The sequence below is a fragment of the Augochlora pura genome, chromosome 1 (genome assembly GCF_028453695.1).
Source record: "Augochlora pura isolate Apur16 chromosome 1, APUR_v2.2.1, whole genome shotgun sequence".
NCBI lineage: Eukaryota > Metazoa > Arthropoda > Insecta > Hymenoptera > Halictidae > Augochlora > Augochlora pura.
The window spans coordinates 4,380,113-4,405,263 of record NC_135772.1 but is presented as its reverse complement, the minus strand read 5'-3'; the positions used below and the strand labels follow the sequence as shown (position 1 = coordinate 4,405,263).

Here is a 25,151-nt window from a genome sequence, read left to right as displayed (position 1 = left end):
CATAAAGATCGGGGATGTTTAATAAGAGGATGGAGGGAACGAAAATCTGGCTGGTCTATTTTACAATTCCTCGGGCATTTTCACGGGCTATGAATACAGGAACGATCGGCCGCTAAACGAAGCGATGAAATCGCGCGCGAAGATATTATTCGGCGGCTAGTAAATTTTGATGAAAGAATTCGCGAAGCGTTCCACCGTTTTCAAAGGGTTCCCTTAATACGGCGAACACTCGGGGCATAATGAGAGTAGAAGAACCAGTTTCAAAGTCTATAGAAATTACGCTCGGCCCAGTGGATCCCCGAATCGAGGGGCTCGATTACTCTTCCTCCGCCATCTTGCAGCTACGTAATACAAGGAGACGATCGCGTCGAATCGACGGAAACCCTTTACGCGGCTGTCGCCGGACGTGTTTACGCCGAGTTAGGGGAGAGCATTTAGCTGAAGACCAAGTGCTAGGAATTTGTTAGATAAAATTTTTAAAATATAGAAATAAATTTTCCAGCTAGCATATTTTTAATAAAAAAAATTATCTTTTCGTGAAAGAGTTATCGAATTGAAAAATCCATAAATGATTTAAAGTTGGAAGATTTATTTCTACAGCGGCCTGATCGCAGCTTAATTTTTCACCGCTTCTCGATTCTCTCGTTCCGCGGGCAATTTGAAAACGCGTCATCGGCCACGAAGACATAATGCCGATCAATTTGTCCTCTCATCCGCAGCCGACCACTCCGCGTGTGCGACGAAATATACGGCGGATTATGCGCGGATTTCGCGATGATATCGATTATAACGACGCGCCGGAAGCATTAAAGCTCGCGTAGACGCGCGCCGGCACTGTATCCGATAAAATTCGTGTCCGCCTGTCGACCGATATTACTTCCGGTACACTTGCGGAGTAATTTCAATACCAGCCGGCATGCGACTAAAATTGATATTCCTGGTCCCTTTCCCACGGCTTTTTCTCTCCTTCGACAACGCGTCTCTGTCCGCGTATGGCATCGCGCGATGCACATTTGAAGTCGATTAAGATGTCCTGAATGCCCTTAGAGATTTTTCAATGCCTTATGCTGTTAAATAATTGTAGAAGAAAAATTTAGCTATGTAAAATTTCAACCCTGTGACTTATTCATGGGGGTAGTTACTTACTCTCAGTCAATCTAATATATTTGAAACATAAATTAACGGAACAAAAATCGAAACCGTCTCTGTGAAGAGCGCCTTTCCAAACCGAATTCTTCCGACTCGCTCGACAACGTTTTCTGCACATAAAATGTGTCGCAGCCGCAACACGCTCGCGGAATTATATCTCGCGCGTGTTGCTCGTGCAAGAATATTCATCATTTTCGAACGGCGTCGAACGGATTCCCGGTTTATCCAGCCGGCAGAGCTTGCACGGGATACAATTTCATTTTTATCACTCGGCGACTGTGTTATACTTGTTCCCGGCCGTCTTACCAGGTGTTCGGTGCTCGCCGACGGGATTTATGCGAACGCCGTAATAGCAGCGATCGCGAGGAACAAGCTCGGCTTTAATTTAGTGTATCGGCACCGTGTCGGCCACAGCCTCTTCCTGTTCGGTAACTACGTCATTTTCGGGAATTGACGCCGTAGAGATAGCCCGGGAAAATAAGGGCCGGCCGAAGGGAATAATGTCGTCGCGACGGCCTCCTCCGCACCAGACGATTTTTCTCGCTACGCCGCGTGAGATATCGTCCGATTTATGGTGTTTCCTCGCGGGCTCCGTGATCGACGAGCTCGATCCTACGGCACCGGATCTCTCGCCTCGAAATATTACACGGGAAAGTAACGATATTTATACAGCGGGCTCGAGCAATTGGCTACGACGACACTTCTCCACGAAATAAACTCACCTGCGCGATGAGTGCCTCTTGTTCTCGATTTCTAGATTTAACTCTTTAACTCAAGCATAAATTAATTAGGAATCCTAGTGTAAATTGTGTAAGTTTGGAATTTTGAAAGCGTAGGAAAATTGAGCAACTTTGACTGACGATAACTTCGCTAGAAATCATGTTAGAATAATGATCTTAATCTTGAATTAAAGCTTGAAGTTTTTACTTTGAAACACTTTTTCTCGATTTTATTTATAACGCACTCTCGTTATTCTAACTCTTTATATATAAGGCCATGTTTGTCGTATTGAGCTGCCATGCTTGAAAAAATGTACAGGCTTTGTAAAATTTTTTTCGAACATGCCATTTCCACTAGAATAAAGTTCTAACTTTCTCCTTTAATTTAAAAAAAACGGAATGTAGCTGCGATTTTTTTTCACAAAGTTACAGCAGTTTAAAGTGACCCTTGCATTTTTACGAGAGTTGGTTCGCGGAATAAAATTTAGCAACGCATGTAATTTCTTTTTATGGGTTATCGGCCATGTTGGAAGGGTGGAGACATCCCTTAAAACTATAACTTTGACTTTAAATTGGATAAAAAAAATTTCTTTTACCCTGTGCAATTTATTCTACCAATTTTCGCTGCAAAAACCATGAAATCGACAAAAAGATCATCCGGCAAGAAAATTGCTAAAAGAAAAAACAAAATGGCTTCGCGTGAAAAGAAACAATGATATCCCACGAAAGTATTTAATCGTATCTCGAGCAGAGTCTGTCGCTATCTGTGCCAAAGAGATGAGAAAATCACCGGTCGCTCGCCGAGAGCGTCGTTCATGGCGTCTTTCAACGGGCGAACTTTCCGAAAATCTAGAACCCCCTAAGATAACCATGCCCGATGGATTCTCTGGGTTACAGGTACCATCGTTCAACGGGTCCTCTTATCTCCGGTACCCTGGTTTGGCGGACACGTCGCTATCTTGGCTGGAATTGGCTGTCACATTGAAACCGACAGCGCCAGATGGTGTTATACTTTACAATGGCCACCATAGCGATGCCACCGGCGACTTCGTAGCGCTGTACCTGTCCTCGGGACACGTGCAGTTCACCTTCGATCTGGGAACGGGTCCTGCCACGTTGAGGTGAGTTCTTTCCTCTGGAACAGTGATAACTTTGAATTTTCAATTAATATTTTAGTAATAGTATTATTAATATTATTAATAGTAGTATTAATATTATTAATAGCCTTATCTATAGTCCATTTCGCTTTATTTTCAATGAATTATTAATACAATGGTATCAGCTGATAAATCGAAGTTCAATCGAGGTCCTTTAAATAATAAAAATGAAGGAAAATCCAGTTCTCTATCGATCGAAACCCTTCCAAAAATATTGAATTATTCCAAGGTTTCATTATCTTGGAATCGTTACGTGGAAAGGTAATATTTATTACTTTAGAAATTTATTATTCTCGATAACGAAATCCCTTGCTAAACCTGGTCGGACGACTGCGTCATTCAATTATGATCCTGACGTCAATCGGAAATCTAGCTGTCGATACCATTTCAACTGTAAAATCCAGAAATTCCATCTGGCCTAGATAGACAACGTTTCACAATTAGCGAAAAGGTTAGACGAAGGTAACGTCGAAACTTATCGTTCAAAAGAGATGCAAATGGATTGCAACACAGTGGCTTTCAGCGCCATAATTTTCCTCCGAATTTTGCGCTGCGAGTTACGTTAACTCCAGATGTAAAATTTGGAAATTTTTCGTTCCAAAGTATTTTGCTTTCAAAGAATTAATCTATTTATTTCTTCAACAATTTTTGGAGCCATGTCTTTAATTAATCTCATTAAAAGCGAACAAAATGGAGCAGATAAAAATGAAATAGAATAAAATGAATTAACATAAGCTGGAATAAAATAATTCGAGCAATAATTTATACAATGAATCTATAATCATACCATTATTCAACTCTTATAATATTACCAACAATTAATAATAACAATGACTATATATTTCGATTTCTATTGCAGGTAATTTTGATCGATGCCTTGAGACGCCACTCCACTGCAAAGGGTTAATTCAGAATAACTTTATAAAATGCGACTGACGTCAGTATTGCCTTATCCAACTCTCAATACGCTTCAGCAAGAATTAAGCGAATAAAACGCAACCCTTGTTCCGATCGACTAATATTTTCCGACGAAAGAGGTAGCGTCCGCCATTTTGTTCCCCCGCGGTGAGAACCACCCGCGCAAACGGAGGGGCGGGGGGCGTACCCAGTAGCTCTTCCTTTCAATTTCCTCGTTACTCCTTTCGAGCCGCGGAGCCTCTAATTGAGTCGTTTGCATGCCGGCCCCCCGGCGAACGGATAAGGGACGTGAACGGATATTGTAATTTTATTGGGAACGCGCATACGGCAACTGGGGTGAAAAAGGGAAGTGGGTCGGTCGGACCATGCCCGCCTCGTTTGCGCTTGATTAGACGGGGAAGTGTATTTTAATTTGTTGAAAGTTCAAGGGGGTCCCCACCGCGAGTTCCCACCGACGACACGTTGCGGTCCGGGAAACCGAAATCACCCCTTCGTCTCTGTTTTTACGGGAACGAGTGTTTCGACGAGTTCGCGCTTTGAACCCTTTCGCGGGACGGCTGGCTTCTGGACTGATCGGTGTGAAATACTGTATAAACAATTTATTCTTCTGACACGACGTTTTTACCGACTCTGAACTGCATCTGTATGAAGAATAAAAATAGACTAGTTAGTAACCCTTTGCAGTCGAGTGGACAGGCGATGCTGAAAATTGCTGCAATATATCGTAAAGAATTTTTATATTATTAAATTGATCTGTAGATTATCATATAATTCAAGAAGAAATCTTGAAGAAATCCTCTGCTTTCGTGAATAATTTCAAGCAGGTCAATTTAATTAATACAGTGACGCTTGCATCGCTTAAATACTATTAAATAATTTTTTAAATATTGGATACCTTTGACGATGAATAAAATAAATGATCGAACAATAAATGTTGCAAAAATGTAAAAACTTTTACGGTGGAATGGCCGGTCGGCGAAACGTCGAGGAAACCGTATAGCTGGTAGCGAAATTTTCTTAAAAAGTTGAGAGGTAGCAGACCTCGATGGGAAATGCGGCTTTCGGAAAAATGGTCCGGTGCCGGCTCTCGGATCCGTGATCCCGTTGATTACGTCCCTTGTAACGCGACGTAACGAGTTTATGCGCGATGCGATCGATTAACGAGCCCCGACGCCGAGTGTCGAAAGAACCAGGCCCCGATCGTTTAATCCGTGCTATCGCCGGTAACGATGTATCGGCGTCGATCGGTCTCATCGCGAATTAAGCCTCTGAATATTCATGACAGAAAATCAGTTCGTGCGTCCTCGAGGAGAGAACGCCACCCTCTCTCTCCCTCTCTCCCTCGCTCTCGCTAGCTCCCGTTGAGGATAGGATGTACCACCCCCTCTTCTAACACCCGCGATCCGATCCCTTCATTTTTTTTTCTCTCCATTTGCGATGCCATGATTAACCCTTTGCCCAAGAGAAATCCGCGCCGCAGCCGCAGGAAGCCTTTGAGAATATTCAGGGGCGGTTTTCTCGTCACGTCGGTGATTCCCGAGCGAGATTTCCACGCGTTTCGGCCCCGTATCGTCGCAAGTGTGTTAATTACTGTCACCCCTGGCCCGCAATTTTATTCGCTAATTAAAAACAATGTTGCGCAGTAAAAGGTAGCCTTGTCGATAATATTTGATCTGCAATTTTCGAGGCATTTGTTTCTCGAGAATCGCGACAAGGGGAAAATCATTTTTATCAACCATTTTTGCATTCGAGTGGTGGCTCTGAGATATCGTTTAAATTGTTCCAAGATCATTTTTATACTCAGATCATTCTTTGTTATATTTACTCTTTACATTTATTATTTGTTAAAATATTATGAAAGCAAATAATAAATATAAGCAATAATAATCTAGCCTTAACCTAAACCCTCAAATAATGTTACCAGTACTACAATAATATCCTCTTGCAATTTTTAAACAGCGATTATCTCGCTAACACAGAAACCTAAAAAACAATAAAAGCAACTGATAAATATAATAAATAAGAAAAAATATCCCGGCCAGCAAGAACAGCATAAATTGTTGTACCCAAAGCGCAAAGTTAAAAGGAATTTTTGAGGAACGACTCCCATGGATTTTCCGCCGCGACCGTTTCGTTTATTTTTGATACTTAAATGGGTTTAATAAGCGAGTAACATGAATTCATGAGTAACGATAAAAAGCGCGGGATTAAGATCGGGACACCGTTATACCACGCGCGCGCTCGCGCTTTCCAGCAAACGGTTTCGTTAAAATACGACGTTATTCGGAACGGCGTTGAAGTGTCCGGAATAAAGATCGCAGTTAAAAGTAAGACTGACATAATTCAGGATTAAATGGAACACCGGTTAAAACGCGGCGAACTATTAACGAACGGGGACGGGGGGAGGGGCGAATTAAGAGAAACATTTTTAGAAATTGCAATCAGAATGGAGCGACCGTTTTTATTTATCTCGGGGAATAACTACGGGGACGGCGACGTTTGAATCTCCGAGGATTGCGATCTTTAATCCGGGATTGAATTGTCTTCTACTGGTAAACATTTAAATTATTTAAATTATTTAAATTTAATTTTTCCTATAACCTGCAGCGATTTTAAACGTATAATATAATAAAACGCTCACCAAGGCTATCGCACAATTACGCGCTTTTAATATATTACGATTCGTTTATTTAATTAGCGGCGACTAAATATTGGTCACCGATTGCCATTAATTACTGTAAATGACGGAAATGGGAATTCGGCGGCGAAGGGACGGCCTCTCGCAATAGGGCCAGTCTGTTGCAGCAGCAATGCTAGTAGTAGTGCCATTTTTGATATAAATACACCGACGTAATGGAGCAACAGGGATTTATAATTGCGAGAGCAGAGAGAGAGAGCCGACGAGTGAATGGTACTTGAGAATAATGTTAACTGCACTCCCGTGTTAGCCCTGGAACAAAGCGCGACAGAATGAAAAAGTGTAGGGCCGTAATTGCCATAAAGCGTCGGCGTAAGGACGTTGAACAGGAATAATTGAGGGACGAAGATTAACAAACTTTCTACGCCACTGTACCGCTTTAAATAAAGTCGTCTGGTCGCTGAAATTCCGGAATGTTCACCGATCGTGTATCAATCGAAAATATTATATATAATATTTTAATATTACATATTATATATAATATTTGCTGCGCTATATCCTGCGCTATGCTGTGCTATACTGTGCTATATTTTGCTATCTTGCGCTATACTGTGCTATATTTTGCTATCTTGCGCTATACTGTGCTATATTTTGCTATCTTGCGCTATGCTGTGCTATATTCTGCTATCTTGCGCTACCCCGTGCTATATTATGCTATCTTGCGCTATGCTGTGCTATCTTACGCTATCTTCCGCTATATTATGCTATCTTGAGCTATCCTGCGCTACCTTGCACCATCCTACGCTAGAAAACGATAGTCATCCCCGTCGCTCGGATTTAATTTCTCGGCTAACGAGTGATTCCGTTCGAACAATAGGCGGCGGAACAAAGAAAGCCTTCGATCGACCAGGACACAACAAACACCGGGGCGGGGGGGGCGGCGGGTTTGTAGTTCGTCGTTATCGATCAGACGGTAATTAAATTAACGTCCGCAACAATGGGCCATTATTGTATTTCTTGTTATAACTGGCGCGGTCTGCGCCCGGAAGCTGTACCAGCGCGCCGCGCCGCGCAGCCCGGCAGCAGCTCCCCGTGGAAAAATATTTCACGTTAATTAATCTCGATTCATTTAACTCGAACGCGCGCACCGGCGTTTCTGTTTTACATATACGGCGTAGCGCGAACGGGAACCGGCCGCGCGCGCGTATTTGCTCGCTTTATGAAACTCTCCGATAAACACCCTTTTTATCCACGACAACGGGGTCTTCCGACAGGGGTCGGTCGGCGCCGCCACCGCGAAATAATATCCGTCGGCAAACTTCATTCGCATTCGTCATGTTCACCGACCGACCGCCATTATTATCGCCCCCTCCCCCTTCCCCCCTTCCCCCTCTTTGGTCGACCCGCAATCTCACGGAGGAATCTCTTTTAACGTCGGAACATCGTCTTTCCGAACCGCAGACTTCAACAATTTATGCTGTTCTTGCTGGCCCGGACAATTTTTCATTATTTATTATATTTATTAGTTGCATTTATTGTTTTTTTTTTTAGGTTTTTATGTGATCGAGATAATTATTATACTATACTATATAATATTATTCAGCATGAAAAAAAAAACATAATGCAAGGGGGTAGTGCATTCATTTTTCTTATATTTTATATTTCCTTGAACAAATTATTACATCATTCCAGCCTAGATTTTTGCGCCACTGATTTTTCCAACGAACGCTTAAAATCCACAGCAAAGAAAAATTACACTCCGATCATCCCTGACGCTTTTATAACAGTGTATTTTTAACGAGCACACCGCGTAGAATCGTTCGAAGGAGTTATTTCATATTAAAAGCCATGGGAATACCTTGGTGGCACACGCCGTGAGCAAAATTCCGGCGTAGAACGCATTGAAAACTTGGCTTAACACGGCGGCGTGCTATCGAAGTGCACGGAGAAATAGGGACGACGCGGTATTTCGCCGATTAGAATTCCTTCCGGCAAAGATGGCGACGGTGTGTGGTGCCCGGAGTCTCTTCTCGTTCGACGTTCCGGTGCTTGTAATAAAACGTCGCGTCGACGGATTGCGGGCGGCCGACGAAGGAAATCCAACGGAAAGGGAGAAAAAGCTAGAATGGAGTCCCGTGATTCCGGTCAAACGTCGTGAATGCGAATGAAGTTTGCTCATGGATAATATTTCGGCGAGAGAACCCCGGTGGTACACCGGAAGACCGGCGTCCCACGTTCCGTGGGGGGTTGGAGAAAGTCATCTATTGAACAGTCTCTGGAGCCGACGTCGCGACGCGTGCAAACTTTCTAGATAGGGTGGCAGTCACCCTTCCACCCCCGAAATGTTACGTGGACCGGCGCCGCCGTAACGCGGCGAAAAATCGGGAATTCCTCGCCCCGGGGGAGCTTTAAATATCGCTGCCAGGCCGCGAGAGGACCCGGCTTAACGTTTAAGCCGACAAGGAAGGACTTTGCCTCAAGGCCGTTTTCCACCAGTCCGAGCCAATTTAACCCGACGTTGAATGCGCCGCGCGCGCTGCTTTTTCCTGTTTTCCGAAAGGCCACTCCGCGAAAAAATACTCGAAAACCTCTCGCACGCGGTCTTCCACCCCCTCGCGCGGCGCCCGTTTCGTCCGTCGACGGTTTAAGTCCGTCCTTTGTTTCGGAAATTAGCCGCCGAGAGAATATTTTCTGGTGTAACACGTCGACTTTCCTGGAATTTTTCGCACAGAAATATTTTACGCGTTTCTTTCTAGAGGGTTGATACACTGGGGAGTAATATTTTTAAAATGGTGCAGTTTTGTGCCACTTTACTCGGCCGTAAACGGTTTTATATTCTCGCGGTATCGGCGTTAAACGATACTCATTTGATCTGTTTTATTCATCGTGAAAGGTATATGTTGTTAAAAAATTACAGCGACTCGAATTTTCCTAGAAATATTAAAGAAATTAATTGTGTCATTTTAAAATATTCGAAGATAATATTCCATAGCTATTGGAATAATTATATTTTATTGAACACTTTTCTTAGAATAATTATTAAAATATGATGTACCTATCTCATCCACGAACGTATTAAATTCGATTAAAATTAATTCGAGGCGTGATGCGACAATTTTTCGACGTTTCTCGCCTTGGAAGATAAAAACGCGCTCATATTTTTAGATATCCTAAAAACCGGCGAATTGGCCGGGCGTCGGCGTAATAATTACGCTTTGTTGACCCGTGTCAGGTGTACCCAGCGAGAAGAAACTCGCCGCACGCAGTTTTTAAGCGGGGCGCACGGCCCCGTAACGAGCGAACTTTCGTTTACTCGCGGCGCTTGCTTCGGTAACGATGCGCTTTCAGATGCCACGTCGCTCAATCATTCCTAGCAACATTCTCTCTCGCCTTCACCTCCTTCCCCCCCTCGGTTGCCACGATTATCGGGGAACAGGAGGGCGATTACGCGCTCGAGGATTGAGATATCGAGAATTTCCACGGGCTACCCGTCCCCTCCGCCGTTTCGCCATTTCCACCCCCGCAGCTCGGAACAACAGCCGCGGGAATCGCTGGGAAGACGCGCCTCTCGTCGAATAATCGTTTCCTTCCACGAGACGTATTTACATTCGCGCGACAACGATCCGCGTTTTACCGCTACTCGCCGCTTTCCAGCCCTCCGCTTCTTCTCTCCGCGCAGAAAACTGATTCGCGCAGTTAAAAATTCAATCGCCGGCGACGCGAACCTGCCCCATGGAAGTCCTCGTTTTTTTAAGGAGGGTCTCGTTAAAATTCAGAAGCAATCTACCGACCTAACAAAATTGTCTCCTTGTACGTGGAATTTGACGCTGTCGGCTTTTGTTAATATACCGTGGCCTCCCAGGGGGTTGAAACGACGCGGGACGCCTTCGAGAGATCTGCTGACTCGCCACGAAATTCTTCGGAAACTTTGGCTAATTTGTCCGCGGCTTTTGGAATTTTTAAATATTGTGCCTGCGTAAAATAAAAATTACAAGCATTAATTCTATGTGTTGAGTGAACATTAAAAATTATTCGCATCGGTTTAGTTCTTCTAAAATTAATATGCACAATTTTTTAATCGTAACGTGTAATAGTCTAGAGCACAGTATATTGTATGCTGTTAAAAGGATTGCATTAATTCCGTGAGTTCTCTGTAGTTTATTATTTTTACCCTGCAGTTTATTTTTACCGAGACCAGATGGAACAGATTCTTTTCTCCTCGAACGATCTCCAATCTTTCTCTTGTTATTCCATCCCCGCAGGTTCCATTTTGTATTCCACCCTCCCCGATATTCCTCTTTTTCATTCGACTTAATTGTTCCTCTATTTTTCCGGCTCTTATACTATGCTCGGCATTCATATTCTCCCTTTTCTCTCTTATAATAGTATAGTATCCCTAGTTTTAATATTTTTTATAATAAATTATTAACGACTACTGGGATATAATATAAATACATAAATATAATTTATATACAAATTATCTGAATAATTCGCCTCTCGTCCACAAAGGGTTAAATGTGTTATTGCTGGAGAATTTCGAGTTTTCTTTCGTCGCCCGACGCAACGAAGTTCCACGATTCCGCGGGCTCTCGTTTTCATGTTGCCATCGGAACTTTAATCGCAGCTACCCGTTAATTTTTCAAAGAGTTCGCAGCCAACTTCCGCCCCCGCCACCCCCCTACTATGCAGCCCGATTTTTCTTCCCTGATATTTATCTTCACCGTAGCTTCACGGCAAAAACCCCGGACGCAGTCGTTTCAACTTTTCTCGCGCCCGAAACTTCGATAAAAGAAAAGCAGTCCGACGGGCTTGCGAAACGAATTTGTTGACTTAATCGGTTTATATGATTATAAATTATACCTAGCCGCCCTCGAACGGCCAAGTTAACAAACGACCAGGGCAAACTAAAGAGGAGACGTTGCTCTACAAAACGCGCTAATTTTCATTATGATACGATTTTTTTTAACAAAGTTACGATAGTTCAAAAGTTTAAGAATATTTCGAGTCCAAGAGGCATCGCTTCACCCACGATTTTCAATATTTTTCAGGTCTATAGAAAAAATCAGTTAGTACATATTAAAGTAGAAACTTTACCCTTTAAAACCCGCTAAGCCCCATGGTTTTACCATTTTTCGAAAAAAAGTTACAGCGTCTTGAAAATACTCGATATTTAAATTGTAATTTTAAACAGGTGCATGACGTGAGTACGTTAAGAAGGATTATCAAATACAATTGAATGACTTGGTATTTTATTAATCGATCGGAATTACGAATTACGATACAATTAAATTACATTGCAATTATGATACCCCGAGCAATTTAATCGTAATTTTACAGATTACCTGCCTGTAGCGAATAAAATTTCCATAAAATCCGTGTTTTCATCTAGCGGGTAGCCGGAGTTGTAGCTCGGTGGTTTCCTATAGGTGGTTAGAGAAACAACAGAGCGTCTCGCCGAAATTGTAGAGAGCTATGGGTCACGTTATCGATCGTTGTTGCAGAAGCGAGAATCCGGTGCGGCTCGGCGAATGGGTCGAGGTGCGGGTGTCGAGGACCGGACGCTTGGCGTCCCTCGAGGTCGAGGACGATCCTCCGCAGGAAATCCTGGCGCCAGGCGCTTTCACGCAGCTGTCGTTGCCTCTCAATCTTTACTTGGGCGGCGCGGCGTCGACGGACATGTACTCGCCGAAAATGAAGACCACCGCCAGTTTCGTCGGCTGCATTCAGACCGTCATCCTAAATCGCCGAGAGGTGAGAAAGTCTTGCAATTCGCGAAAATAACCCGTCAGGGCTGTACAGGCCCTGCTATTTGGGGTGTTAGGCCTCGTCTCTACATGGTTGATCCCTCCCTCTTTTATATTAACCCTTCTACCTATCAATTTGACCTCCCCTCTTTTATAATATCCTCTTTTTCTTTCTATTTATTTCTACCACCCTTCAGGGTAGTTTTATCCACCTTAATTAACCAATCCCTTTATTTTCCAGCTCCTATCATGCACGATTCTGAACACAGTAAATCTGCGACAAAAGTCAAGAAGCGAGAAATATTTCGAAAGAAGAGCCGCTACCGAAGAGAGAAATGATTTCTCGCGAATGGAAATCGCAAAATATTCGCCGATGAAATATTTATGGACTTCGTTTTCGCTGCCAGGCAACAGTATATTTTTCACGGCGCGTCCGCAGTTTCCATTTTTAAGAGGACGGGAATAATTTTGCAGCTTCGGCGAAAGATGGTCGCTGCTGTTTTTGCACGAACGGTTCCCGTCGTGGAAAACAATGTTCGTCCGTTAAACAATGTTGAACAGGCAGTGCGCAGAGCTCGTCAGGCGGCGGCACGAGTGTCAAAATAATACAGTTCGTAGCTGGTCTAATTGAAATTAATATTCATCCCGCCAACCGCGACACGCGCATTCCAGAGAAAGAGAGGGCGGGGTTAGGGGGAGATATAACAATTCCATCGATAACACCGAAACATCCGCGTTATATTATTGCTCGCAGCGCAACGATTATTTCTGTAATACGACCTAGTTTTCCGTTGTCTGCCGTCGAGCCACGCTTCGAACACGTGCCACCCCTATTTCACTTGACAGAAATTTCCCAAGAGAAGCCGAACACACGCGCGTTTCAACTTTAATTACCTGTCCCGCGTGCTTCCCGAAACAGAAATATTACACGAGTCCGAATTTAAAGATCAGAACAAACGAGAATTCGAACCGGCGAAAATTGGACCGCGTTTAAGTGCCATCAACATTTCCTGTGCAACCCTTTGAGCTCGGAAGATCGCTGATAAATATGCTACTTTCGCGTTGCAATGTTGCGCGATTCTGGCGAAACTCATGGTCACAATTATTTATACATTTCACGCGAAATATATTTTCATCGATAATCGAGGTGAATTTAATGATAAAAATCGGGGTAGTGTAAATATTAAATGGAATATTTTTTTATAACATATAGAAGAGCAAGACGATGATTTTTTAAAGCGTTGAATCGCCAGAAATATTCCTTTCTCTCTTAGTTATTTTTTGACCTAATGTTTATTTCTATAAACTCAGTATTATATCCGTAATATTATTATATTTATATTTTAATTTGTATATATTTTATTGTACTGGCAAGCACGTCGAATTTAATTATTGCTGGGCTGCGAATTTCATGCAGAGCACAATCCAGCATCGATTGTAAATTACGGAGGAGCCAAACGGAAACTTGTTTCCACCCTTAATTGCTTCTTTCTTTGTTCCCTTAATTGTTTCTTTCCTCGACTCCCGCTCGAATGTATTCGTGCCAGTAAATTCTTACACTCTTTCGAGTTACCTAAGGTTTTATAGTATTTCACCTGGTCGTTGTGCTCGCGCAGATAACTCTACGGATTAGCAGTGAATAAATTGCGGATTTTTGCGACAATAATCGATAAGGGAAATCTGCGAAGACAAAGGAAGCATACTTTATTCGAATAAAGAGTAAGATTCTTAGAATTGATTCAAAGTATTGTACGAACATAATTTCATTGAAATAAAATTTTAAATGAAGAATTTTAATCAAAGAATTTATTAAAATCTTTGTTCGAACAATATTATTCGAACTTTATTCATTCGAGGCAAAAATAAATTATTAGAATACAAAATTATATCTGTATAAATTAGTAATAAGTGTCTAAATAAGATATATCTAAATTATGTAATTTTTATCTTGCAATCGCTTCTGTGAATTTTTGTTTTCCACAAAAATTCGACTAACGAAAAAACTTGTTCTAACATTCGAATCGACAACGAGTTATTATTTGCGCATCGATGTTACCGGCAAACGACTGATTACGGACAATTGATTATCGATTTCGAACGAAAGTGGAACAATGGCAGCTCGATGGAAATTCGATAGGAACACCGGCGTCCGACGCAAAAGGGGGGAAACTCCGGCAAAGTAATCGTCGAATTTATTGATATTAGGCGAGAGCGCGGCGAGTTCCATCGAGTTCCACCAATCACCACGCTTCTTTTCAATTAGTTATAATGCGCAGGAATTTATCGCTGTTCGGTGTTCCGACAGGGGGGAAGTTCGGCTAAGATCGTTTATTTTTCTGACACGGTGGAACATTAGCAACAATTTTCTCTTTTTTCCTGGTATCCCATTTTAAAAAATTAACCAATGTTGCTCAAATAACTGGTTGGAAATTTTTATGTGGAATATACAGATACTATAGAGTATATAATTTATTTTGTAACATATTCATGAGCTGCTATACCATTTTAAAAAATTAACCACTGTGCTTCGAAGGACTGGTTGCATATTTTTTATTCCAAATATACAGACACTGTAGAGTCCATATTTGTTCTATAACATGTTTACGAGCAACAGGAATTCCCTGAGCAAATTAATCATTTTTCCAGGATTCTAGGGCGCGTCGAGCGCGAAAGAGCACTTTCGTCGTCGCCGGTGAATTCGAGTCGGAAGAATGAACGGGTAAATCGTTCGAGTCTAAATTGTCAATTAAAGCCGTCAATTTCCTCTGTACAGATTGGAATTCTCGCGGAGGCCCTCGGCGGGGTGAACGTCGGTAACTGCGGACACGCGTGCGAGGCCAGGCCCTGCGGAGACGCGGAATGCCGGCCCCTTCGAGACCGTTTCACCTGTCGCTGTCGACCCGGTATGCCGCATCCTTGTCCGGCGCCCGACGACAATACGATCCTCGGCGTTTCGCCGGCGAAATCGAACGTCGGAACGCGGTACGAGAGATCGGTGCCGAGCTTTTCCGGCAGCGAGAGCTACTTGCATTACAACGACGCTGACACGATGAAAAGGTAACGTATTTCACCATACTTATATATTCTGGGGCATTACATATTGAAATTTATAGATCTGTGACGTTCTAAATTAATTTTGGACCTTTTAAATTGATTTAGGATACTTTAAATTGGTCTTAGACATTTTAAATTAATTTTAAATTGATTTAGGACATTTTATATTAATTTTGGACATTCTGAATTGATTTAGAATATTTTAAATTGGTTTTAGATATTTTATATTCATTAAGGAACATTCTAAATTGATTGAGGAACGTTTTAAAATTATTTTCCACATTTTAACTTGATTTTGGACATTTTAAATTAATTTTGGACATTTTCAATTGATTTTAGACATTTCAACCCCCTACACATCAGGCTTTCTTTCCATAGAGGAAGCAGCGAGCTCCAAGACATATTTAATACTGCATAATTCATATATCTTTGAAGAAATAATACTTATAGTAATTTTAATTACTTAGTGCCAATTAATAATTTTTTTTGACACTCAAATGGCAAAGATTTCTATCAAAAGTACCACTTATATATCTCTGCTCTAATTCAATACTGAAATTATTATTATTTTTGAAAAGAAAAGTAGTTATAAATACAATTAAATGGAATAAAAAGAATTTATATAAATATAGATTATATAGAAATTAAATAGAAAGAAGAAGCAGTTCTGAAATAAATTTCTATAAAATGATAGTCAAAATACTGTAAAACCGAATGGATTTTTCTGAAATTATTTTTAGCTTGATTTTTGTAAGATGTACAAATATATTTCAGTTTCTCTTTCAATCTCATCGTTTAATGTCTCTGACGTCTCTGTATAGTTAATCTCGCGTCTTAAAAACGTTCCGCAGCCAAATGGAATGATAAATCTCCAGTAAAGACGAAATTAATCTATCCGCACACGGAGTTCTCTAATCTCCCACGATCTTTCAAACTTAGCTTATTACTTTCAGACAGAAAGGCGCGATTTTTAATGCATCCGATAAGAAGTCTTGGGGAAGGAAGAATCGTATAAGAGCTTTCGTAAAATTCTTTTTTAGGATGCTTTAAAAATAACCGAAGCATAAAAATATCCTGGAACCTAAAAAAGAAGAAAAAAGAGAAAGAAATTTTATTATATATACATATACTATTCATTATTATATATTATATATTTAAATCAATTTTAATAATTTTAATAATTCGTTAACTAGGGCACAGAGAGAACTTTTGCGAGGGATAAATTATTGATACTAATCAAATCCGTCTGTTGCAGGATAATCAGCTACAGAGTGGACATCAACATGCGATTCCGTGCTAGCAGCAGCAGTGGCCTGCTATTGTGGAGCGGTCGCCAGTCCGATCCGCAGGAACAAAGGGACGAGAACGACGATTTTCTTGCCCTCGGCTTGGATCGTGGTTATCTGACACTGGCGTACAACCTTGGCTCCGGCGAGGCGGTTCTGCGATACAATTTAACGAGACTGGACGATGATCTGTGGCACCGTGTACGCGCTGTCAGGTAAAACATCTCTGTTGTCAGCTAGAACATCTCTGATGTGAGACAAAACTGTTGTCAGTCATTTCATCAGAGGACTTAGGAGTGGAGGAAGAACCTACGAGGGAAGGTCTCCAGGGATTATGCTCGCTTTTTGATGAGATGTAGCGCAATGTCTATTTATTTTGAATTAGTAAAAGTCCCTTCTTTAATACATTTTAATACCTGTATACTTTGTAATATGTAACATATGTATAAATACATATTGTATATCCTAATATACATGGCTGTACTTATTCATCGGCATATGTTACTAACAGCTTTAACCTTAAATATCTCAAAAACTATAGTCTATCCGCTCGAAAAACCGGGTATCATTGGATTCAGTTTAACGAGCTCCAGCACTCTACGAAAGCTCATCAAAAAGTGAGCGTCGCACGCCTCCGGACTAACTCCTTCTTAGAATCCTTAACGTCTTTGTTAATCGAGTTCTCGTGTTCTAAAGTCGAGTTGTGTTTCTTCAGGAACGAGCAGTGGGCGTCGCTGGTCGTTGACAGCGGCACCGGCGTCTCCGCATCGTCGCCTGGACAGCTCAGACAGTTGAACACTGACACGGGTCTCTACGTTGGTGAGTGGAACTTTTAATTGTTTGTTTAATCTGTAATTAGGCCTTGGGAAATGGTCTCAGACGTTTACTGTAATTGGAGATTTTCGGAGATTTATTTTAGGGGTTTTAGTTAACCCTTGTACTTCATAGGTTTTAATTAATTTTATTTGTATTTTTGTTTTAGATGGATTTCTTTGATTTGTGGACCACTATTTGATATCTTAAAATATTCAAATAGAATGCGCAATTATTAAATAGCTAACAATCTTAGCTATCTTCTCTTAGAAAAATTCAATATCAGGAACAAAAATAGAATGAAAGAATCGAGTGATTAAATTAGAGCAACGAGTCTATAAATATTCCCCTCGCAGAAATTGAACGCATTTATTAAACTTTTAAGGGCGAGTATCTGTTGAACGAAAAATAATAGCTGACACATAAAACAATTTTATGAACAGGAAGATAACAGTATGGCGTTCCCCCCGCACAAGCGCTTAATAATTCGAGCCGCCATTAACTTCCGCGAAACCGTATTTCTACGTCGGAGTAGAACACAACCCGTACCAGATTAACTGCAGCAAGCCGCACCTGAACCGACCTGTACACCTCTCTGTTCAGTCGTCTTTGAGTTATCACCGAAATTACGCGAAGTGGGTCGGCCTCGCGTAAAGCTGGCAAAATTCAACGAAACTTCTAACAATAAGTTGTTCAAACTCTCTAAGAAAGGAGTTGATTTATTATTAAACTCTCGTCGACTTATGGGATGTAAATTCCAACCGGGTGGCATTTTACTTTCCCGAAATGTTCCGTGTACTAGCAGCCACGCTTCTTGAATTTTATATTTATAATTGTATCTTTAGCGCTTTGAATTTGAACTTACCCCTTTTGGATACGAATACGGTCATTGATTGATGAATACTATTTACTTTGGTGGATGCTAAAATATATTGGAAAATACTTTGGCGAGTCTGACAAGTGCTGGAGATTTCTACTGTCAACCCCTTGCACTACCATTTATTTCACAGCTGTGTAAAATTTATATACATTATATGACTTTAAAACTTTAAGTAAAAATAGACAGACAATAAATATAAATTGCCTTCTAAGAAATTATTGTAATAGAAAGCGTCGTAGCTATTGTAACTTTGTGAGAAAAATGGTACAGCAAGTGGTTAGTGTCAACGATATTTCATACAAAAGGCTGACTCGTGTCTGTTTTTAGGTGGCGCGCCCGACATCGTGAGGACAACGGGCGGCAGATACACGAAGGGCATCGTCGGCTGCATCAGCGACCTGGTTCTCGACTCGGACTTCTCGGTGGCCCTGTCGTCGCCGGCGCAGGCCACCAACACGCACTCGTGCATCCCCTGAAAGACACCGGTACCGTCCGACACTAGGTGGTTAGGTCCTCTCGGGCCATTACTAGGATATGAAAATACATCACGATGAATCACGCAGAGCTCGGGCTCTCGAGCCGAGGTCGAACCCCGGGTCCTATGGTGGCAGCGTTCAAGGCGAACACGTCGCCACACCTTGAGGACCCCTTGAACGCTACCCCGACCAATGTCGGCGTTGCGATTTATACACGGATCATCACCCTTTTTGTACAGACTCTCATCAACGACGAAACAACGTTCTCTCCCGCGCTGAGAATGCTAAAAAGACAAAATGCAGAAAAAAAAGAAAGAAAGAACGCGAACGAAAAGCGAAAGAAACGGATAGGAAACGGAGGAGAAACCTAGGGGAAGACTATGTCTCGTCGACGGTTAAGAATTAGTGGTCAGCTTATATACTGTAAATATTAAAAACGAAAGGTAATCGCGGTGTGGAGATCTATCAGTCGCCTCGCGACGTACATCCGTTCTTGTGGCAACTTCCGGTCGAGTCGCATCGCGATTGGAATTAATCCGAGCATGCGAATAGGCAGAGAACAATGGAGAATGTTCCAAGCTTGGTATCCCCAATAGAAAATGTAACGCGATGTGTACGGTGAGAATCGGGTGTGTTATTTCTCGCTTTCCTTTTCTGCGCCGTTTCTTCGGTTCCGAGTCGGGCGTGGGACGATTGTTCCGTTTCGCCGGCGTGTCCAACGGACGGAAGTTGTTACGGCGAGGAACGGCGTCTATAGTCAGTTACGACTGTCTCTCCGGCCGGATTAAGAACTCGACGGAGCGCGTCTCGAAGACCGCCCTCGGCCTAATAAGATTAAACTACGAGTAGAGAAGTGCACAACCCCTCCGCGTCAATTTTTATTACGCCCTCCGACCGGACGTCGCGCGAAAATCCTTCGATCGCCGGCCGAGAGCCCGCCAGATAAAAGAGAGAGGCGACGGAGCACTCGTGCAAGATCCATCACCGGCTATCTTCGACACATACATACACGTCCAGCCAACTCGCCGAACTATAACCTAACGGACTAGGCTCTGGTCCGGATAGGAAAGGTTCGACCGCGGCCGAACGCGGTAGCTGCATCGAGTTACGTGTGCGTCGCGTATATGCGAGCTTGCTGCGTTCACGGGGTAGTCGCATTCAAGGCTGCTAGGTGTCTTAAGTCATTTATTTTTACCATAAATAGCTGCGTCGAGATTGTAAAGAAATAATATTACTTCTCCTTATGATAAATTCGTCGAAATTCGCTGTCAAAATTTTATTCTGTAATTCAATGTTTCATAAGTCTATGTGAACTATGAAAATAATTTAAGGACATCATTTTCTATTCATTTAATTTAATTTCTTGGATTCACCGATCCCTATAAAGAATTTTCACAATGAATTTCTGATTGTTCAATGAAACCAGCGGCAGCATTTAACGCGAATCATCCTGTGTCACGCGGACAGCGTCGTATAATTTTCGCACGTTCGAGCGGAGGCCTCGGACGCTCGATAGAGAGGTGTAATAATCGAGCGAGTGGAATTAAATCAATTACGAAAGGTACAAGAAGGACCAAAAGCAATTGACGTCATCGACGATGCAAAAGTAGTTGGGACACTCCCCCCGTCGTGGCGAACACACGGCAACTACGTCTGGAGAAAGTGATCGTTTCGCCAGCACGTTCTCCGTAGCCGTCATTTTTCGCGGAAACGTCTCCGGAAAATGTCGCCATTTGTAAAAATCACGCGGAGTTTCCTCGAAACTCGTCCGATCTCCAGTCGAATTCCGTTGATAAATCGAATCCGCGTTATGTAACGAAATGAATTACAAATCTCCTTAGATTTTCTAACGGTAGACCGCGTCGTTTTCGTTGAATCTCGGCTGAACAAAACACGACGATTATTATTAACCCGATACCCGCCATTATTCTTTTTCTAAGACACAAATGGATGTATTAAAATTTATAATATTAGGTTCTTTTATATCTGCAATAGTTCACTAAGCCAAATGAATTAATTTAAAATTTTTTAAATGAATAATACTAATAATGCTATATTCAATTTCATTTTAAACGAAAAGCTATTTTCCTAATTTAATTGACTTTTGAATTGCGGCGGGTAACGGGTTAACTGCGGAATGTAAACGCAGCTTCGAAAATCGTCGATTCCGCGATAAGAGAATTTTCGACGTCACGGAGAACGGCGGGGACGTCGCGACGGAAGCGAAAAAGTGTTTTTCTCCACGCACGGATTTTTATAAATTCGCGTTGCTTTTGCGTGCAACGGGCAGGCACGCGATGGCGAGGAGGATCGTTTGCGCGTGCATGCCGGAACGATCCGCGCGCGTTCGTGTTCTAAAAGAACAACTATGCTTCGTACTGTACTTCCGCAATTGGCAGCGTACGTTCCTCAACGTTTCCGCTTATGAAGCACGAGCCGCACGTTCTAATGGTTAAATATCTGTATAAAGTAATTAGCGACTTAATACGGAGATATCCCCGCATATTTTCTTAACTTGATAGGACTTTTTCGAGTAACCCTGAGGAAACGGATCTAGCACACGCGTTAATCCTTCCGGCAAACTTGTGCAACGAAGCTCGAATTATCTTGTCACCGACCATAGCTACCGTTTTATTTATTCACTTATTGCTACTTGAAACGATTATTTATTTTATTTTTATATGTGTGCCACATTATCCTGTCGATTTTTATAGTCTTAATTGCTTGTACTGCGATCAGTGTCACAAATTAGAACTACTGTGTTTAATAATTGCATAAACCAAGGGGTAAAATTCCTGTGTCTAAATCTCCCCCGATAATCAAACGAAAAGAAACGAGTCTTGCGAACGAAATTTAATGTATTAAAGTCGACCACTCGGGTTGCAAATTCGCCTATGAACTATACGCTATAACACGCGGTTAACCCTTTGACTACAGCGCACTTTCGGAGAGAATTGTCAAATAAATTAATAGCATCCAGTCTTTAATCTATCTTAAGTCGTTTTCTAAGCTATTTTTACTTTCATTAACTTGCACATTGCTACGAAAAGAATTGTTACTTTAATATAGAGCGCTAACAAACGTGGTGTATATCTCCGCCTTTCGTATACATGTATGAAATATATGAGAGCGTATATATACGCCTGGTAAAGCCAAAGGGTTAAGTGTAGTTAGAATCGACGCGGAATTGTTCGACAAATTCGAGAATCAATTAGCGCAATACGACGAGACTCGTGCCGGAAGGATTAAAGGGGAGAAGAGTAGCGCCGGTCGGAATCAATCAGCGAGGTCAATACGTATACACACGTCATATCGTAAGGAGGCAACGGTTAGGATGAGAAGCGGAAGAGCAGAGACGGACGAACGAATTTGGGGGGATGATGAAGGGAGAGTGGTACACTTTAGTTTCTCCGTTTCGTCGAGAATGATTTGAACGGGCGCGAGCCGAGCCCGGGGTCGGGCTCGGTGAAAACCGAACGAACACACATCAGAAAAGCAATCGGCTGTAGTCAATTTTGTACGGATGTTATTTTCTTGAAATTATATAAATGAAACACAAGAATATCAAAGGTGGAATGGTAGTTAAAAAACGTAGAAAGTACAATTATAATAAATATAAACGATTACACGTGACAAAGTCTAGCGACGTAAAAGTGGCGTATCCCCGGCGCGGATGTATCTCAGCCTGCCCCGGAAGGGGGCCGCCTACTTCCTTTCGCCGGTAAATACCGTTTCTCTTGCACAATTCACTCGCAAACGTGTTGTGTCGTGCAATCGACAGACTCCTCTGCGACTCTACGAGCTTGTACACATGTAAATTTTCACACCGAGTTCTGTTCCGCGCAGCCCTCTTGCTGTTTGTCGCGCGTTCACCCCTTCCGTCTGAAACGCGGCGTCGGTAGCGCCTCGCGACGACGTCTCGTCCCGTTGCTCGCCGATCGCGAATTAATCGCTCGCTCGAGATACTATACAGTGCTTATACTCATAAAATACTATAGATACCATAGTACTACATGCTCTTTATTTAACGTAACCATCGAGTTATGTAGCAGTTAATACTTAACACTAAATTATATTTATTTAAAATAATACTATTTTTCTATAGTACAATTTCTATCCTAGATGCTCACAGAATGATTTTTATAATTTCACTAAATGTATATACGTTTAATGTTATATTCAGTTACGTGTACACTTACTGAAATTTAATTTAATGTATTCGAAAACTTAGTTAGCTTTTTATTATGTGAAACAGCGAGTATAATGTACACCTGAACAAGATCAAACGGAGACGAAAGGTTCCATTACTTTGATAGACATTTCATACGTGACAGAAGTTTCCTGTCGACCCTAGATTTTGTAAAATAAGTCGAACGGTAACATTGTAACCGCATAAACGACCAGTCGTAATCATGAACGCCCGTTTCAGCGTAAATTCGATCATCTCGCGAGCCTCGAGCGACCGGTTAAAAGATTCTCGTTCAGCGATCGGCGGACACTTTCGTCGCGCGTAGAGATTGCACTTGTCCCATTTCGGTGTCGTGTTTTCTGTTAAATTGTATTCTCGTCACCGCCGGATATAAGGTTCCTGAACGATGTTTGCTGTCACTGCGTAACAGCGTGCGACAAGTTTTCATTTCTCTACGAATGCTCGTTCCATTAGGCCACTTGTGCAGGGTGTAAGAAAAAATTACGCCGTGGCTACCATAGGGTATTCTCTGAGCCCTTGAAAAATTTAATCTTCAAGAAAAAGACATAGTATACGTCTGCGGTGGTTTTTGACGTAATAGTTTCTTTACACTCTGTGCATTAACAATTAATTTGCGAACTTAAAATAAGGCTTACCGTCAACGTTGACACGTTCTGTCTTGAGTTCGAAAGGCGTCAGGTTGCGAAAAACCATAGATTCTCCGACTGTTTGTTAACTATCCTTGACAAGACATTGCTGTTAAACTTAAGCAAAACTCACGGAGAAACGATGTTCAAACAGCAGAATATTTTATCCTAACATGTCCGAATCTCTATAATTTCTGTCAGGGATGGTATTAGGTATTGTTTATAATGGAGGAGCAAAGCAACCTGACAATTTACGTGTATCTATTCGCGCTTGGCCAACCCTTGGTGCATCTCCTCGGCCTCGTGCACTGTTCCGGACCAGAACTAACACTTGCTTGATGATATTTATTGTTTAAATTCACGGCATGGATTTCACAATTCGTTTAAATAGTCGATGGACGCGAGGGTTCCAGGAGAACGGTGCGCGATGGTCGATCATCACGAAATTAACCGGTTAATTCGCGGAAGAAAGCGCGGTTGAGTTTCCCGATAAATGCTATTCTGTTCGAAGGAAGGGCAGAAGGAACATCGAAAGTTAGTCTGTCCGTTTTGTCTGACTCCGGAATGTACAGGGTGCCCGAGAAATGTCTAACAATCCGGGAAAGGATTGAGGTGATTTCTAGCAACTTCTTCCTTTATAAAAATGTTCTACGAAACACTGTTAATTAGTTATTAGTGAAAAAACAATGCTCGTTGAGCTGAAGAGAAATATTGGTCAATATTTTTTATTAATAACTTGTTAACGTCGCTTTGAAAAATATTATTGTAAAGGAAAGATTGCTTGAAGTGACCTCAGGTATGCAATTCCGGATTGGTAGTAATTTATGAGACACCCTCTATATAATTGTTTTCGCAATCAACGCATATACGTTGCAAAACGACCAAAGAAATGGAAAGGGAACGAAATGGGAACGCGGCGATCGGCCGGCCGTGGTCCACGGGGATTGATCGATGCAGATTGATGGATCCCATGAGGCCGCGGCTGCGGCAGATCGCGATCGTTCGATCCGGAACGAGGAAGAATCGAGATCGCTGGATATCGCAAACCTCGGACGGAAAATAAACGAGATACGATGGGGTAAACGAGGAAGTAAAAGAACGCTATATTGAAAAAAAAACGATAAAAAAAATATCATACATATTAATATATAATAGATATTATATTATTACTGAATATTATATTAATATATGATGCTATATATTAAATATTTCTATTATGTCCGTCTGCAAAGTCTATTAGAAGAGTCTATCCTGTCAACCTATTCTTGCGACCCACGTGAGTCTCCTCGAATATATATGTATATACATATATGTAAGTGTGTGTATGCATGTATGTATGCATATAGAATGGTCGAAAAAAAACGGTTTCTTTTTTCACATTTCGATGCTGCAGGGGGCGCAAGGGAGGAAGGACGGGCGCTAAGATAATTTTCACGGATCTATGAGACGAACGTGGAAATTCTCTCGCTCCCTTCCTCTCT

The 25,151-nt window shown here is 41.9% G+C and overlaps 1 protein-coding gene across 2 annotated transcripts in view; it reads left to right on the top strand.

Moving 5' to 3' along the window:
* LOC144468095 (pikachurin) overlaps positions 1 to 25,145 on the top strand; it is a 230,041-nt gene extending 204,896 nt beyond the window's left edge. For both annotated transcript variants that reach the window (XM_078177279.1, XM_078177288.1), the window contains exons 10-15: positions 2,766 to 2,989; positions 12,083 to 12,332; positions 15,099 to 15,382; positions 16,635 to 16,880; positions 17,381 to 17,484; positions 18,686 to 25,145. In XM_078177279.1, the coding sequence (XP_078033405.1) occupies positions 2,766 to 2,989; positions 12,083 to 12,332; positions 15,099 to 15,382; positions 16,635 to 16,880; positions 17,381 to 17,484; positions 18,686 to 18,834 (1,257 nt within the window). In that variant the 3' untranslated portion in view covers positions 18,835 to 25,145. The remainder of the gene's footprint in view (positions 1 to 2,765; positions 2,990 to 12,082; positions 12,333 to 15,098; positions 15,383 to 16,634; positions 16,881 to 17,380; positions 17,485 to 18,685) is intronic.
* Positions 25,146 to 25,151: the final 6 nt, after the last annotated feature.